At 38.4% G+C, this 17,712-nt stretch overlaps 1 protein-coding gene across 2 annotated transcripts in view; it reads left to right on the top strand.

The window, feature by feature from the left end:
• DLGAP2 (discs, large (Drosophila) homolog-associated protein 2) overlaps nt 1-17,712 on the top strand; it is a 301,058-nt gene that overhangs the window by 190,960 nt on the left and 92,386 nt on the right. For both annotated transcript variants that reach the window (XM_006882844.1, XM_006882843.1), the window contains exon 4: nt 5,705-5,924. In XM_006882844.1, coding sequence (XP_006882906.1) covers nt 5,705-5,924 — 220 coding nt within the window. The remainder of the gene's footprint in view (nt 1-5,704; nt 5,925-17,712) is intronic.

The following is a 17,712-nucleotide window of genomic DNA, read 5'->3' as shown; positions in this document are numbered from 1 at the left end:
TCAGTCTAACTCTGGGTCTAGAAGTGTTTTATCTCAGAAATCCTGGGCCCAAATGATATAAACCACTCCCAACTCTTCTATCTTGATTGTAGAAACACTCCTCTTTCTTTCTTTGCTTATTTTTTCATTTAATCTCTTCATAATATTATAGATTTTATATAATCTATATAAGCTTAAGGCTGTGATCTAATTAAGGTTGTTACATCCAGTCCTAATCTTTTTACAACTGCTTGGCCAGTCAAATCAGATTACATAATGGTGATGATAATATCATCACATAACTGCCACATTATGAATTACATATGCATATTTATGCATATCATGACTCAGGAAAGTTTACATATATTTTAGAGGGACAGAATTCAATCACGACAGTGGCTAAGGATATTCTAATGAGAACACCTCCTTTCTGGTTTTGTCTTGACTTGTATACTTCTGTCCACAATTGTTGTTATTTGCTGTAAAGTCAGAATTCATTCAAAGCTGACCCTCCAGCAGGTTTTCAGAGACAGTAAATCACACAGGAATATATTACCCATCTTTTTCCCCATGGAAACATATGGTGGACATGAACCATATGCCTTTGGGTTGACAGCACAACTCCTTACCGGTGAGCCACAACCAAGACTGTTTTTGTTGTTAAGTGCCATCGAGTCAAGTACAGCTCCTTATGAAAAACAGATCTGAACCTTTGCATATCTGTGCCATCTTCACATTCTCTGACACATTAGCCATTCCTTCAGGTACTATGTCAATCTATCTGACTGAAGGTTTCCTTTGCTAACTCTCCACCTTTCCAAGAATGATGTTCCTCTCCAAGGAATAGCTTCTCCTATAACATGTCCAGAACATGTGAGATGAAGCTTTGTCATCATTACCTTCAAGGAATATTCTCTCTGCGGCTTCTTCAAGATATATGTTTGTTCTTTTGGCAGCCTATAACATATATTTGTACTCTTCTCCAAAATTACAGTTCAAAGACATCAATTCTTCTCTGTCATCCTTATTCATTTTTCAGCTCTCAGGGCATAGTAAGGGACTGAAAGGATAATAGCCTGAATCAGGTGCTAGTCCTCAAAATGACATCATTGCTTATCAATAATTCGGAGAGGTCACTGACTGCAGACTTTCCTGGTGCATTATATCTCCTGGTCTGCCAACTTCTGGTATCAAGTGCACCACCAAGATTGTTGTTGTTGTTATGTGCCATCGAGTCGCTTGCGACTCACAGCAACCCTGTCTACAACAGCCCTAAACTCTGCTCTGTCCTGTGCCAATCGCACCGTCTCTCATACACCCAACCCAATTACCCCAGTCACTGAATCAATTCACCTCATAGAGGGCCTTCCTCTCCTGCGCTGTCCCTCCACCCTACCAAGCGTGATGTCCCTCTCCAAGGACCAGCCAGTCTCTCCTTACAACATGTCCAAAGTATGTTAGAGGAAGCCTCCATAGACCGCCCAGTTTAACCCTTTCCAGGATGAATCTGTTTGCTTTCTTAGTAGTCCATGGTACCCTCAATACTCGTCTCTAGCACCACAGCTCAAAAACATCAATTCTCCTTCTATCCTCCTTAGTCATTTTCCAACTCTCTAATGTATAGCAAGTGATAGCAAAGACCATGATCTGTATCAGATGCACCTTAGTCTCCAGAGGGACACCATTGCTCTTCAGTACTTTGGAGAGGTCCCTAACAGCAGACTTCCCCATGGCAATATGTCTTTTAATTTCCTGGCTACTGGTTGACTGTGGAGCCAAGAAAACTGAAGCTGTGAACAATTTCAATCATTAAACCAAATCCACAGCAACCAAAATATGACTTTGAGCCTATCCCACCAAGATTAGAAAGACTTAAACCAGTTAAATTACTACAGTCTCCCATTAGTGCTTTTCTGGTATTATTCTGGCACAGTCTAAAGACTCTCTTTCTCTCTTACATGTTGACTTAGGATATCCCTTAATTCAACACAGTATCTGCCTTCCTCTTCTCTAGAATCAGTGACTGACTGAGTTATGTTCACTCAACATTTAGAGTAAAAATAGCCTTTTTCTTTTTCTGTCATGTAAATATGAACTTGGAGACACAATGAAAGTTATACAAGTATTCAGGTCTCTCATTTATAGGGTCGCTATAAGTCATCTACAACTCAATGGCACTTAACAACAACAACAACATAGAGAGAGCTCTGTTGGTCTAGTCGGCAGGAAGTGACGTTACCAAGCCAAAGGTGGGTGATTTTAACCTACAACCCTCAGTCCTGGTTTTAATTGTTTTTAATCAAGCATTCTTATAAGTGGTATAGCACTGGTCTTGTCCATTTGCTGTATAGCAGTAACTCGTGGTTGCTGTGATGTTAAACACTGTGACACTGATGCATCAAATGTGATAATGGTTACCCATGGTGAACAGTGTTTGGTAGAGCTCCCTGACTAAAACAAGCTTGGAAGCAGGAGTGGAATCCACTTCCAAAATAGCTTGCCTCCAGAAACTCTATGAACTTGGAGAAACAATGAAAATTATACAAGTGTTCAGGTCGTTCGTTCATAGGATCGCTATGAATAGTCTACGACTCGACGGCACTTATCAACACCATCATGTAAATATCCCAGTAAAACTAGAGAAGTTTTTCTAAATGTCTACAATTCATACATGGCATTTTGTTTTCCATTTTCAAGAGAAAATCTGATTCTTTTCTCTTGGTTTCACTCTGTGAACAATTCTAGGAAAAGGTCTAACCTAGCTTTGAAAAGAACACGTTTCATTTCATTCTCAGATTAATTAATGCTTAATTTAAGAAACTTGTTGATGGTTTGGACTCTTACGCAGTCTGTCTAGATCTTGCTACAATGAACTCAAAAAAGATAAGAAGAGAAAAAACTATTTATTTGTTCTCAACTTTTTATCAGGGGATGAGGAGGGGAAGGAAGAGGAAGGAAGATAGGAAGGAAAGAAGAATAAGTTATCTGGGCAGGAGATAAAGAGAGCAGAAGGAGAAGGCAGAGGAGTAGCATTCAAATTTTTAAGTAGAAGTGAAAATAGAGAAATAATCATTTACTTACAGAACTTGCTCACATTCTTGGATAAAAATATGTACACAATTCTATGGGAGTTGAACAGAAAACACGTACCCAGCTGGGTATTAGTGAGACTCACCTCCTGTTTAAAGTTATAGCTCATCTGAGGTCTGAAGTGTTTTGAAGAGGGAGCCAGGTGAAAATGGGAGAGAATGTTCTAGCAGCAGGAGCAGTTTATTCAAATTCAGAGGCAAGGGAGAAAATATTGCAGTTTGGGAATTAGCATTTTCATGTGACTTGAGAGTATGGCTCCAATTAATAAATGTCATAAGGGATACATTTTAAAAGGTGAGCAGGGGCCAAATCATGAAGGGCCTTATTAAGGCATGTGTTATACTGAGGCCTTTACACTTAGATTGAAGGCTGGCTGTCAGCATTTGAAATGGAGAATTAAAAAGACTCATGACCAACTGGATGTGGAAGATGGGGTAAAGAGGCATCAAGAATGCTTGCCACAATGAATGAATGGAAATCCAAAGTCTCTGTAAACTGTCATTAAAATTAAAAATAAAAGAATGATTGCCAGAAAATTCACTTTTACTTAAATGGTGTGCTCACAGTTGATGATTATTAGCTTCTATAAAATCACTTGTCTCTTACCTTCTGGGGGGGGGAATAAAGAATGATTGCCAGGTTTCCGACTTAGGCTTCTATATAAGCCTATTGAAGAGGGAAGATGTAAGGAGAAAACGTGAAGGGACAAATGAAACTACATAGCATGACCCCATAAGTATTATTTCTATGGCTTCTTTCTTTAGCCCTAACTCTTTCCTTCATGCACATTTTCCTGCAAAGAACCTCAGTCCTTGCTTGCATATCAATTTCAAAAACACATAGCTTTCTGTGTATATGCATGCTAACATTTGAAACACACTAAAGTGATCTTCTGAAGCTTCGTCTGACATACTTTAGATATGTTGCAAGGATGGACCAGCCCTGGGAGAGGGACATCATGCTTGAGAGGGACAGCACAAGAGAGGAAGACCCTGGATGAGATGGATTGACTTGGGTAATAGGGGTGGGTGTGTCAGAGTCAGTGAGATTGACACAGGATAGAACAGGGTTTAGGGCTGTTGTACATAGGGTCACTATGAGTTGCAGGTGACTCAACAGCACATAACAACAACAATAAAATGATGTATCCATAATATGTGAGTAACTGTGAGAAAATGATTTATCCACATTTTGGTCATTTACTGACAGCAAAGGACTCTTGCCCTCTGTCTGTATCTCTAGGCAAGCCTGGTTTTGCTTTTCTAATTTTTAAGGTTCTCATTACTTTTCCCATCCCATTCTCTTTACCTTTGCCTGTATAATGGTTCATTTTATTGGCTTTTCATTTAAAATCTCTATATTTGACTCATGAGAAATACATAAGCATTACCATCTGGAAAACTCGGCAAAAGCATTTCCCCACATAGTCATCTACCCTGAGCAAGAGCCTTTCAACTAACCTTCAATACATCAAATGCATATGTTCCATAAACTGGAGATCCTTCTACTACCCAAAGAAGACCTAATAATTTTTTTAGTATAGCTGGAACTTGTAGGATCCAAGGGTAACTTTATTGATGAGGATGAAATGACAGCCTTGCAAAGAATAGCTCTATTTGCAAAATTGCCAATGTAAGCATAGTTAGCTCCTACGCAAAATTGTTGTTGTTTGCCTTTCATTGAGTCAGAACCTGCTCATAGCTGACCCTCCGGTGGGTTTTCAGAGGCTGTTGATCTCTTGAGAGGAGACTGTCCATCTTTCTCTTGTGGAGCAGCTGGTAGACTTAAACTGGGTTCCTTTGGGTTTTCAGTGCAACTCCTTGGCATTTAGCCAACAGAGCTCCCTACACTTAAAAGGAAACACAGTTGTGTAATTCGGGTAGAAGCAAAGTATTGTGTTTAGACAAAAATGCCATCCTCCCTGTTTCTTTTCTCATCTGAACTTGGATTTGTCCTGCTGGAATACATGGAGCCTCTAGAAGCAGGAATCAACTCCATGGCAACAGAGTTAATTTTGTTTTATTTCCTTAATGGTAGAAAGTATACTCATTTATATACTATAAATGTATATACTAAATACTATAATTTTTTTAATTTGAATTACAAGTGGATGCATCCTTTGGTCCCCTTGAAAGAGCTGAAAATAGCTTTTGATCCTTAAATGTTGGTTTATGGATCTAGATAGCCTCACTACTTTGACTTGTCTGTGCTAAAAAAACAACTTTAAGGTACTGTGAAAAAGTTGAATCATTTGGTGGGAATGTGGAAGGGAGGAGGCAAGGATTAATATTTTCTAATATATATTTTGACCCAGCTACTTGGCTAATTCTTAACTGTGCTAATCTCTTAAACTTGGTAATAACTCTTGTCAGCCCTAGTTTAAAATTTGGCCTGTGTTTTCATGCATTTTCATCAACATTTTTGAATTGGTGATTTACCTTAATGTTTTATACAAAACACAATAAACTATTCCCCAAACCAAACAGATCCCTCAATCTGATTTCAAGTTAATTAAGCGGAAGATGCAAGTCTCTAAATGACTGTGGCAGCATGAATTTGAATCTCTGCTTGTTCTTTTATAACATGGTTAACTCTGTCTGGACTCTAGTATCAAATGTACTATTGGTTATTCTAGATGAGTGAAGCCGAGATCAATGGGCAGTTTGAATCGGTGTGTGAATCCGTCTTTAGTGAAGTTGAATCTCAGGCCATGGATGCCCTTGACCTCCCTGGATGTTTCCGAACAAGGAGTCACAGTTACCTTCGGGCCATTCAAGCTGGTTACTCTCAAGATGATGAATGTATTCCTGCAATGACATCCTCCAACATCACCTCAACCATCAGGTCAACAGCAGGTAAAGAATGCCCTTTCCATCCTTCATTCTGGAAAATTTACAGGTATATTATTCAAGAGGCAGGACACACCTGCATTTCAGGTACAACTTACTATCACAATATGATAATTTTTGCAAATTTCATTTGTTACTATGTCCTATGTTCATCAGAGTTTCATTTGTTTCATAGATAAACTTTATGTACCCCAGAACTGAGTCTATTACTTGTTAGGATTCTTTAAAATAAGAGAGTATAATTTCTGTGAAGTTTTGTTCAAGAAAACATTTTTAAAGTGCTGACATTTGGAGGGTGATCATGTTTTAAATATTAAAGTTTAGTAGCTTGTAGTAAAATTCTAATGAAATGCAATGGCTACTAGACTCTTCTTAACAGTGTCCAGCCTAAATCTCTGTTGCATAGTAAGCAGACCTATAAACATGATTCATAGCTGCAAAGAAAGTCATTAATGTAAATTGACTAATAGTCATATGATTCTAAGGATTCAATGTCACAATTTCCTCCAGTTCTTAAGGAAAACCAAACCTATCCTTTGAAAATTTACTACCTAAACTACAGATCACTGCCTAGTATTTTATTGCACCATTATTATTCATATAATGCAATGAATATACATGACACGAAGAAACCCATATAATATAGCAAGCAATCAAATTTCTCCATGCTACATAGAAAAACTAAGAAGATAAGGTATGAAATAGGGTAGTGTCAAAGAGTGAGGTGATCTGAATATCATAAATTTGAAATGTCACAGAGGTACCAAAGGAATTGAAGGGATTGTTCTGAGGAGTAGGATGAACTTTATGATAACTAGCATTAAGAACCAGAAGACATGTAATTGGGAGTGGGTGAGAGCAACAAAGCAAAACTCAGAAAAAAATGTATTATAACACCCGTAAATAGATCCTGGTTTGTTTAAATGTTGTGACTATAAGTTCTCAATGGTAACTATAGATTATCTATAGATGGTAAGTTTTCTGTTTTCCTATGTTCTAAAGTGTTTTTAAAAACGTAATAGTTAGTTATTATTCATTTAAACACTCTTAAAGATTTTTGTCCCCTAGAGGAAGCAGTGAATGTTCAGGCTTCCTTTTTGATGTTGCTTTGTGGCCCCTGAGCAGAGGCTATTCTGATACTCTCTGACCTCTAAACCTTGAGGCTGCCATGAATTTATTGGATCATAGCATTATCTACTTGCAAAATGCTTTGCGGAAGTAGAAATGGCAAGTGTCAAGAATATGTTTCATGTGAAATATTCAGGACTGCAAATATTATCCTAGTGTGGCCTAGGGACAGTGTGTGGGGTGTGTGTGTATGTGTGTGTATGAGAGAGAGAGAGAGAGAGTGAAATATTCAGGACTGCAAATATTATCCTAGTGTGGCCTAGGGACAGTGTGTGGGGTGTGTGTGTATGTGTGTGTATGAGAGAGAGAGAGAGAGAGAGAGAAAGATTAGAAAGAGAGATTATCTGGGCCATAGCCTAATTTGCCTCTTAGTGAACTATTTTAATTACTCCTTCACCTCAGTAAAGTCATGGATCACTTCTCAGGTCTGCCCCCTGTAAAGAAAAAAATGTGGTAATAGAGTAAACTGGAAACATAGAGAAGTAATGAGCTTTATAATCATCACATTTTTAAAAACACTTTAAGAGATGATCAGTGAAATATTCAATCCAGTTTTGTTCCGTTTCTTTTAGGAGCAAGTGTCAATTAAGTATTTTTATGGTCTTCAGAAATTCTTTGAAACAACAATTATCTAGTACCAAACAATTGTACCATTTTTAGGGTTGTCATTGCAGACAAAATAAAAATAAAACAGAGAACTCATGGCAAAATATAAGAATCAGTATTGATTCAACACTAAATACCTAATTGATGGACACATCATTTTTACAAAATACATTTTTATGTTCCCAAACTATACACACAAAGTTAACACCCTAAAAAAATATATTATTTCTGTTACATCTTGGTTTATTAAAGTGTCCTGTGGACTATGTGGGTATTTAGACATTCTGAGAATCCAAGTAGAGGATAAATGAAAAACACCATAAATAATACCAGCTTTACTGGTACGATAGAGATTGGTTCAACTCCCAAGACTATGATCTTTAGTCACTCTTCAAACCCGGAGCCAAACTCATCTCTGTGGTCCAACATTCAGCGAAAAAGTAGGTCAGTAGGGTAAACAATAATACCAGGAAGGTATTCACTCTGTAGAACAATGAACTATATAAGATTAAGAGATTAGTACTTGCCTAGGTATAAATGCAGGAACGGGTCAGATAGAAGGATTCGTGGAGACAAGAATAACAGAGAGGAAGTGGGAAGAGTGTAGTTACATTGTGGGTATTGTCACTAAAGTCATAAAACAAAATATGTATAGGTGACTGAATGGAAAACTAATTTTCTCTGCTAAATTTTCACTCAAGTGACAATTTTACAAAGGGGGGGGAACCCACTATAACAAAATTTGGTGCTATTGAATTAAAAATTGCCACACTGAAGAAAAGCAAATACAGATTAATCATTAATTCCTTCTTTCTCCATTTTTCTAGAAGCATTTTATAATTAAAAGTTGAGATTTTCTTATCTAAGTAGAATTGAGGTAATAGGCAATAAAACATATGGAATAAAATTATTAAAAATGCCAAATAAATATTTTACACCTCTTTCTGAAAAAAAAATACAAAAACAAAATTGCCAAATAAATCTCAAAATATTTAGGATATAAATTCTTATTTTGTTGCTATAGTTGAACTTGTAATTTTGTTATTGTAATTCAAAAACAAGCCCATTAACTTCAAAGAGATTATTTTGAAGAAGCAGAGAATGTTTCCTTTTGCATGCTTGAAAAACAAAGCAAAAACCCCACATAATATTAGACTGTCTCATCTTAAACAGAGAGCTCTAGGTGCCTGGTGTGGTGTTGTGTCCCACAAACTCAGAGTGGACTCATAGCTGACCTTCCAACCAGTTCTCAGGTGTAGAAAATCGCACAGGAGAAGACTGCCCATCCTTCTCCATTGGAGCAGCTGTTGAATTCAAACCTCATGCCCGTGGGACTGCAGGCCAGTTTCTTGAGCCAGCATAAGAAATTGTGCTGTCAAACCAAGGGTTCTTGATACAAATCCGCCATCTGTTCTGTGGGAGAAGGACAGACAACCTCCTCTCTTCCGATTTTCTGCCTCTGAAAACCCACTGGAAAACCAGCTATGGGTCAGTTCCAACACGATTGCACATAACAGTGACAATAATACCTTATATAAATGCAAATATGTGATATTAGTATTCACATATTAGTAAATTGAATCATAAATGTATGCGATGAAACATTTATTATTAATGTTAAAATACGTAGTAAACATTTTATATCCAATATTAGCAGAGTGAGGGTGGCAATGAATGTTTTGCTTGTCTGGGGCAAAAATTTATCTTGGGTTTTTTGAGGGTTTTTTTATTGTTTTTGGTTTCTTTTTCTCAGTCCTTTAAGGCAAGTGGTGATCCAGCTGAAATATACTCTTTTAATCGAACCTCCAGGGAACCCAAATAGGAGTAGAAAACAATGTGAGGCAATATGACGCACAATCATAAATGTGACTCCACCCTACTGTTTCTTTCATTATGAAAAACGTTACATATTGATTAGTGCCCTCTCATTAAATGAAGTGGTTTTGAAAACCTCTAACTTTCATTTCACACATGGTTTCTTTCTCATATGTGAAATGATTCATCAGATAGATTTACTTGTCTAAATATGCAATTCACCCGATTTTTTTTTTCTAGGAAGCAATATTATTGATATCGTGGAGGAAAATGTTATAAAATTAGATTATAATGATTTTTCTTTGGGTCAAAATTATTCTCAACATATGTCACAATTGATTCCAGAAGTCATTAAGAGAAAAGGGAAATCTACGTGAAACATGTCAGAGGAAACAGCCATAAGCTTATTTTTGCTTTATAGTTTATATTTCTATAGTAACTTGTCTCTCAAGGGCACACAATAATTCCCAGCCTCCAAGATAGATATTTGCAAACGCATATGAGAGAAAAAGAATCTCTGTATTTCTGTAATTTGAATTGTTAGTTGTTGTTATTGCTATTAGGTGCAATCAAGTATGACCCTTAGCGGCCCTACAAACAACTGATATAAACACTGTCTTATGCTATGCCTTCCTCACAATCTCGGACACAATTGAGCCCATTGCTGCAATCGCTGTGTCAGTACGTATAGTTGAGGATTTTCCTCTTTCACTGACCCTTACATTTCCAAGCATAAAGTCCTTTTCTAAGGAATGGTCTCTTGTAGCAATTTGCCTGAATTAGGTGAGATTAAGGTTTGTCATCTTTGCCTCCAAGGAGGACTCTAGTTGCTCTTTCTCCAAGGCATACTTGTTTGTTCTTTTGGCCTACTCAGTACTCTTAACCAATAACACAGCTCAAAGGTACCAATTCTCCTTCTATCATCCTTATAAACTGTCCGTTAGAGTAAGTGATTGAAAATACTATGACCTGAATCAGGCACACCTTAGTCCTCAAACTGACGTCATTGTTCCTCAGTAATTTGGAGAAGCCACTGACTACAGACTTTCTCAGTGCAATACATTTTTTTATTTCCTGACTGCTGGTCCTAAGAGTATTGATTGTGAATCTGAATGAAATAAAGTTGTTAATACTTTCACTTTTATCTCCACCTTTTATAATGATGCCTATCAGTCCAGTGGTGAAAATTTTTTTGTTTCCTTAATGTTGAGATGCAGTCCATATTGAAGGCTGCATTCTTTCACCTTCTACAGCAAGTCCAGGCCTATACTCACTTTCAGTAAACAAGATTGTGTCACCTGCATAACACAGATTATTGATAAATCTGTTTTTCTTTTTCTACTCTTTTCAATTAGCAATAATCGTGCCTCGGATAAACCTCACTGGCTACGATATTGCCACTGCGCAAAGCTCTTTTTCTACTCTTGATGCCACATTCTTCTTTGGAGTCCAGCTTCTCAAATAATTTGCTCAGCATACCAATTTAATAGATATGGAGAAAGATGCAATCCTGAAGCATACGTTTCTTAATTTGAAACCATATAGGATTCTCTTGTGTGTCTACTCAATAGCTCCTTGTTCTAGTCATAGGTCTCACATCAGTATGATTACGTTCTCTGGGATACTTATTCCTCTCAATATTAGTTATTATTTTTATGAAACACACAGTCTAATGTCCTTTGTTTAAAACAAAAGTAGACATTCTTCTGGTGTTCTTTGCTTTCTATCAGGATCCATCTGACATCAGCAATGATACTTCCGGTGCCACAACCTCTTCTAAATCCAGCTTTAACGTCTTGCAGTTCTTTATGTACTCTTCCCACTACTTTTTAATGAACTTCAGTGGTATTTGGGTTGCTTGATATTAATGATATTGTTTAATAATTTCCACCTTCTGCTGGTTCACCTTTCTTGGCAATGGAAACAAATATGGATCTCTTCTAGTCAGTCAACCAAGCCGCTATCTTCCAAATTCTAAGCGTAGACTGGTGAGCACATCCATGGTTGCATCTGTTAGTTGAAACATGTAATTTGTATTTCACTAATTCCTGGGACCTTGTGTTTTGCCAGTGCCTTCAAGAAATCTATAACTTCTTCCTTCATTACCATTGACTCCTGATAAGATGGTTGTTGTTGTTGCTGTTGTTGTTATGTGCTGTCGAGTCACCTGTGATTCATAGCAACCCTATGTACAGCAGCCCTAAACCTGCTCTATTCCTTGTCAAACATATTTTCTCCAACATACTTATCCCCATTACCCCAGTGACTGAATCAATCCATCTCATCAAGGGTCTTCCTCTCCTGCGCCATCCCTCCACCCTCCCAAGCATGATGTCCCTCTCCAAGGACAGATCCCAGGGGAGCTCTGGTGGCCTAGTGGTAATGCAACTACAATCCCAGAGGCACACGGTTTGAATCCACCAGATGCTTTGCCGGGGAAGGAGGGACAATCTCGTCTTGTACCAGTCAGATCTGATTTGACGGTACACGCACACACACACACACAAAAAAAGGACAGATCCCACCTTGCAACATGTCCAAAGTATGTCAGACAAAGCTTAAGAATCCTTGCCTCCAAAGAGCAACTTGGCCTTACCTTCTCCAGGATGAACTTGTTTGTTCTCCTAGCAGTCCATGGTATATTTAATGCACTTCTCCAGCACCACAGCTCAGAGACATCAACTCTCTTTCTATCTTCCCTAGTCATTGTCCAGCTCTCTGATGCATAGCAAGTAATTGCAAGGACCATGACCTGTATCAGGCCCACTTTATTCTTCAGAATGACATTGTTGCTGTTCAGCACTTTGGTTGCTGGCAGACTTTCCCAATGCAGTCTTTTAATTTCCTGGCTGCTGGTACCAAAAATGTTGATTGCAGAGTCCAGCAAACTGAAGCTATTAACAATCTCAGTCTCTTCACCATCCATCATGATGCTACCAATTGGCCCAGTGGTGAGAATCTTTGTTTTTAGTTATGCAAAGCATATTTAAATCAAAGGAGAGAAAAATTTTGAAGCAATAGGCTTTGCATAATGATGTGAGAACCCTATATCCCAAATGGATTCCGAATGTAAGATTTGTGGGGTGAGGCCCATTTCTTTCGACATGCAGTTGGGCAAGTTTCTGTCAGGCACATACTACAACTGGAATAGCAGTTCCTTAAGAAACCCTAGAGGATGAAAATTTTGGTGGACAACATGTATCTGTAATTCATGCAAGTCTTACAGAAGATATGTTAGAGATTGTGACAAGATGCATAATGACAGCTTTAGAAATCCAAAAGGAAGCTGATAAAACCAAAACAATACTCAGTATCATTAGATATGCAAAATTTTAGAGTTGAATAATTGAAAGCCAGGGAAATCTGGTGGCCTAATAGTAAATATTTGCACTGCCAACCCAAAGGCAAGCTGCTTGAATCCACCAAAGGCTCGGCAGAAGAAATATAGAATATATTCTCCAATGCGACTAATGTTGTTATGTGCCGTTGAGTCACCTGTGACTCATAGTGACCCTACGAACAAGAGCCCTAAACCCTGCTCTGTCCTGTGCCAATTTTACTATCTCTGACACCCACCCCTATTACCCTAGTCACTGAATCTATCCACCTCATAGAGAGTCTTCTTCTCCTGCACTGTTCCTCCACCCTTCCAAGCATGATGTCCCTCTCCAATGACTGATCCCGCCTTGCAACATGTCCAAAGTATGTCACATGAAGCTTTAGAATCCTTGTCTCCAAGGAGCAGCCTGGCTTCACCCTCTCTAGGATAAACATATGTTTTTTCCTAGCAGTCCATGGTATATTCAATACTCTTCTTTTCTAGCGCCACAGTTCAAAAGCATTAATTCTTCTGTCATCCCTAGTCATTGTCCAGCTTTCTGATGCATAGCAAGTTATTGCAAAGGCCATGACCTATTTCAGGCACACCTTAGTCTCTAGACTGACATCGTTGTTCTTCAGTACCCTGGAGAGGTCTCTGACAGCAGACTTTCCCAGTGCAATTTGTCTTAATTTCCTCGCTGCTGGTATCAAGAGTGTTGATTGTGGATTCAAGCAAACTAAAGCTGTTCGCAATCGCAATCTCTTCACCATCTATCACAATGCTGCTAATCAGCCCAGTGGTGAGAATGCAACTGATAGACTACAAAAACCTGCTGGAGGATCAACTGTGAGTCCATTCTGACTGCACAGCACCTAACAGTAGGAAAGCAAATGAAGTGAGAGGAGAAGGGAGCTATCTAGGCTGAAGAAAGAGAGTATGTGTGTTGGAAAAGTCCCTTGGATGTTGTGCTCTAAACGGAACTGGTAGAGTTGTGCCCACCAGTGATTTTGAGGAAGGAAAATGAATAATCTCTTCCTGTGCAGTTTGTTTTTGTTGTTGTTATATGTCATCAAGTCAAGTATGACTCATAGTGACCCTATAAACAACAGACCCGAATCCTGTCTTAGCCTGTGCCATCCTCATCTTTGATACACTTGAGCCCCCTGGCTCCCTCTGTCAGCCCATCCTATTGAGAGTCTTTCTCTCATTTGCTGATCTCCTCAGAAAACCCACGTGAAGGTCAGGTTTGAGCTAGTTCCGACTCCATGGAAATGCATTTTAGTTTTTTAGTTTAAGGCAATACATTGAGCCCTGGTAAGTGCCTTAATGCTGATGGAAAGCTTGGTGATAAGCCCATATAGCAACCGTGAGAGAAAGACTTAAAGTCTGCTTCCTTAAGGACTGCATCTAGAAAAGTCTGTAGAAAAAAAAATACTGCTCTATTACGTGTGGTTGTTAAAAGTTCACGTTGACTCGGTGTTACCCAAGAACTCCAAAGTTATGAAACAGAGGGTTTCTAAGGACCAGCAGATAGTTCCTCACTGGAGAGGAGGGAGAAGTTCATGATGGACTTCCTGCACCTCTTTGCACGTTCAAAATTTGGAGGTCACTGGGGGAATTTCAAGTAAAAGAAGAGCATAGTCCAGTTTATGTTTTAGAAAATGGACCCAGACATTCTGTGCAAAAAGCACTGGAGGAGACAAACCAGAGGCAAGGAAGTCTATTCATCATTTGCTGTCTTGTTATCCAACACTTTACATTTATGACAATAATAAAATACCTGGGAGCTCTGGTGGCCTAGTGGGTGAGGAGGGTGCTCCCCCGCTGAAGGCAGGCAGTGCATTGATAACAATGCTAAAATGTCTACTATCCATCTAATTCCCTTATTGATGATACATCTGGAGCAACAAATGCTGAGGCAAGAAGCAAAGGTAAGACTGTGATTGTGATGGTTAAAGTTATGTGTCGACTTTGCTGGACCATCATTCTCAGTGGCTTGGCAATTACATAATAATGAAATTTGCAGTTAGGGACTGATAAAATGTCACAGTCTGATGTGGTCATCCTCCATTTTCATATAATGCCAATTTGTCTTTACAACCTAACCATGCCAATAAGTGAGGAGTGGGTGTATATTAAATAACGCAGATAAAATGATGAGATCCTGAACTAAAACACCAGAACTGGCAACAAAGGTGCAAGGAGAAAAAACCTTACAGAAATATTCAGTCCACCTACCTAAATAAATGGAGTTTGGAGATGGGAGAAAAGGAGGATTCTAAGAGATATTTTGATGAAATGCACAAAAAGTTAAAGTAGTAGGATGAGTAAGATGACATGAGTCAGAGTCTTGGCAGGAACTAAAACTCACCACAGTTAAAATAAGGAATCCACAAGGACTCAGATTAGCAGATATATAAGAAACAAAGGATAATTAAACATCCAGAAACCAGCAAAATTGAGTAGCAATTATCACCCTCAAGGCTGAAGTAAGCAAACAAACCTACATCAAACTCACTGCTGGGATGTCAATTCCAACTCACAGCTACCCTTTTGGACAAAGCAGAAGGCCCCTCCACAATCTGAAGAGGATAAAATTGATGAATGGGACCTTCTAAAAATTAAATCCATGTGTGCATCAAAACTTTCCAATAGGGTGAAAAGAAAACCTACTGACTGGGGAAAAATATTTGGTAATACCATCTCAGACAAGAGTCTAATATCAAAGGTTTACAGAATACTCCTGGTCTCTACAAAAAAAAAAAAAAAGAGAGAGAGAGAGAAAAAAGACTAATAACCCAGTTACAGAATAGACAAAAGATATGGAAATAATTCCACAGAGGAAGATATTCAAATGGCCAATAGACATATGAAAAATGCTCCAAATCACTGGCAATAAGAGAGATGCAAATCAAAACCATAATGAGATATCATCTCACTTCAGTAGTAGTGGCAAAGTTTAACAGAACAGCAAGAAATAAATGTTGGAGAGGATATGGTGAGATAGGAACTGCTGCTATACACTGTATACAATGGTACAGCTCCTCTGGAAGGCAGTTTGATGCTGCCTCAAAAAGCAGAGCATAGAAATTCCATATGACCCACCTATTCCACTGATTGTAATACACCCCAAGGAAATGAGAACTGAGGCACAAACAGAGACTCATATACTAATGTTCACAGCAGCATTACTCACCGTCACAAGAACATGGAAACAGCTCAGATGTCCAACCACAGTCAACTGAATTGAGAAATTATGGTATGTTCACACAACGGAGTACTATACAGCATGCAGGAGCATTGATTTTGTAAATTATTACCTACATTGGGAGGGACTGGAGAGCATTATGCTAAGTGAACTAACTCAGTCCCACAAGGAAAATACTGTATAAAACCATTATTGTAGAATGAGTGTAATGAGGATGTGCAGGAGGAGGGAGGATTAATCATACCATTGTACTAATTGATGGGGGATGAGGGAAATTGGAAGAATTTGTTCTGGAAAACAATGTATTTGAAATTTGTAAACAAACTAGTATAAAGTAAAAAAAAATTAGAAATAATATAAAGCTTTCTGATAAGACTATAAAAAAACCAGCATGCCCCATAGGTGGAGTTGTGAGGTTGGAAATCTCCACAGGAGCAGGCTGCTTCATCATTCTCCCACACAGGAGCCTGTAGTTTCAAACCACAAACATTTCCGTTAACAGCCCACAATTTTACCCACTGTGCCACCAGAGCTCTTCACATTGAAACAGTGGAAGCCAGCGAGAGCTAGAACCTTGAAGGAGAGGATCCAGTCTGGGAATAACAGTCCTAGGACATAATTATTGCAAGCAATGTGATGTAGAAGACAAGATATAATAAATTAAATGTCCTGATCTCTCTCTTCACCTGCAATCTTTGACTTTTGACTTGTACCTCTCATTGGCCAAACTCAAACTCAAAGGACACCAGCTAGGAAATAGGCTTAGTCAAATCTGAATTATACCAACCTGCTGAGAGAATGAAGCTGTCCTATAGTCTCCATGGCCTGTGCTCTTTCCTACAGCACACGGTCACATCTTTTTCCCTCAGAACAGCTAATGGCTTTGAACCACTGACTTTTCAATTAAAACCCAATATGTCACTAATGCACCAGTGCCACTAATGCCCCTTAATAATAGTTCAGAGTTTTATACCTTAACCACTGTGTCACTAATGCACCTTAATAATAGTTCAGAGTTTCATACTAAATTGATAGTTTGATTCTGAAATATTCAGATTATTATATGTACCTAATCTGATGCTTAGGAACAAAGTTTAAGCTAGAGACATAGTTTAGAGCCTTAAGGTTCAAGAAAGTCTCAGAATGAAGAGAGGAAAGGACTCAGAACTGAGTGTGGGAACATTTACATCCAAAAGGATTAAAAGGACTACTCAAGGAGCATCCAGGCAAAAGTTGGGAACCAAAGAATTGTGAAGAGAGGATTTCAAGAAGGCTGTTAACAGTGTCCATTTGTCACAGGTAAGATAGGTACACCAAGTTCCCCGTGGGTATTGGCAACATCAGTGATATTCTGAAAGGCATCTAAAAGATGAGCCCTGAATTGAGGCTCTTCACTATGGAATTGTAAATCCCACTGGTGACATAGGATTAAGATCTGTCTTCTCTGTCACCCTGACTTTGGGCAATATCTGAATAACCTAAAACTTCTTAGGGTTCCTTCAGAGAGGCAGTTTTGGGACTAATGAAGCTTGCAAAAGGAAGATATAGTTATTTTCTGTTATGGCTACAGTGACTTACCACATATTTAGGGGCTTAACACTAATAATAATAATAATAATAATTATTATTATTATTATTATTAAAGGTCAGAAGTTCAAAATGGGTCTTATGAAGTTAAATCAAATTCTTCCTTCTAGAAGCTTTAATAGGAAATC

Source organism: Elephantulus edwardii, unplaced genomic scaffold, assembly GCF_000299155.1.
Source record: "Elephantulus edwardii isolate Elephantulus edwardi_28Jun2011 unplaced genomic scaffold, EleEdw1.0 scaffold00025, whole genome shotgun sequence".
Lineage (NCBI taxonomy): Eukaryota > Metazoa > Chordata > Mammalia > Macroscelidea > Macroscelididae > Elephantulus > Elephantulus edwardii.
Note: the sequence above shows the minus strand (reverse complement) of the source record. Positions and strands in the feature narration are given on the sequence as shown.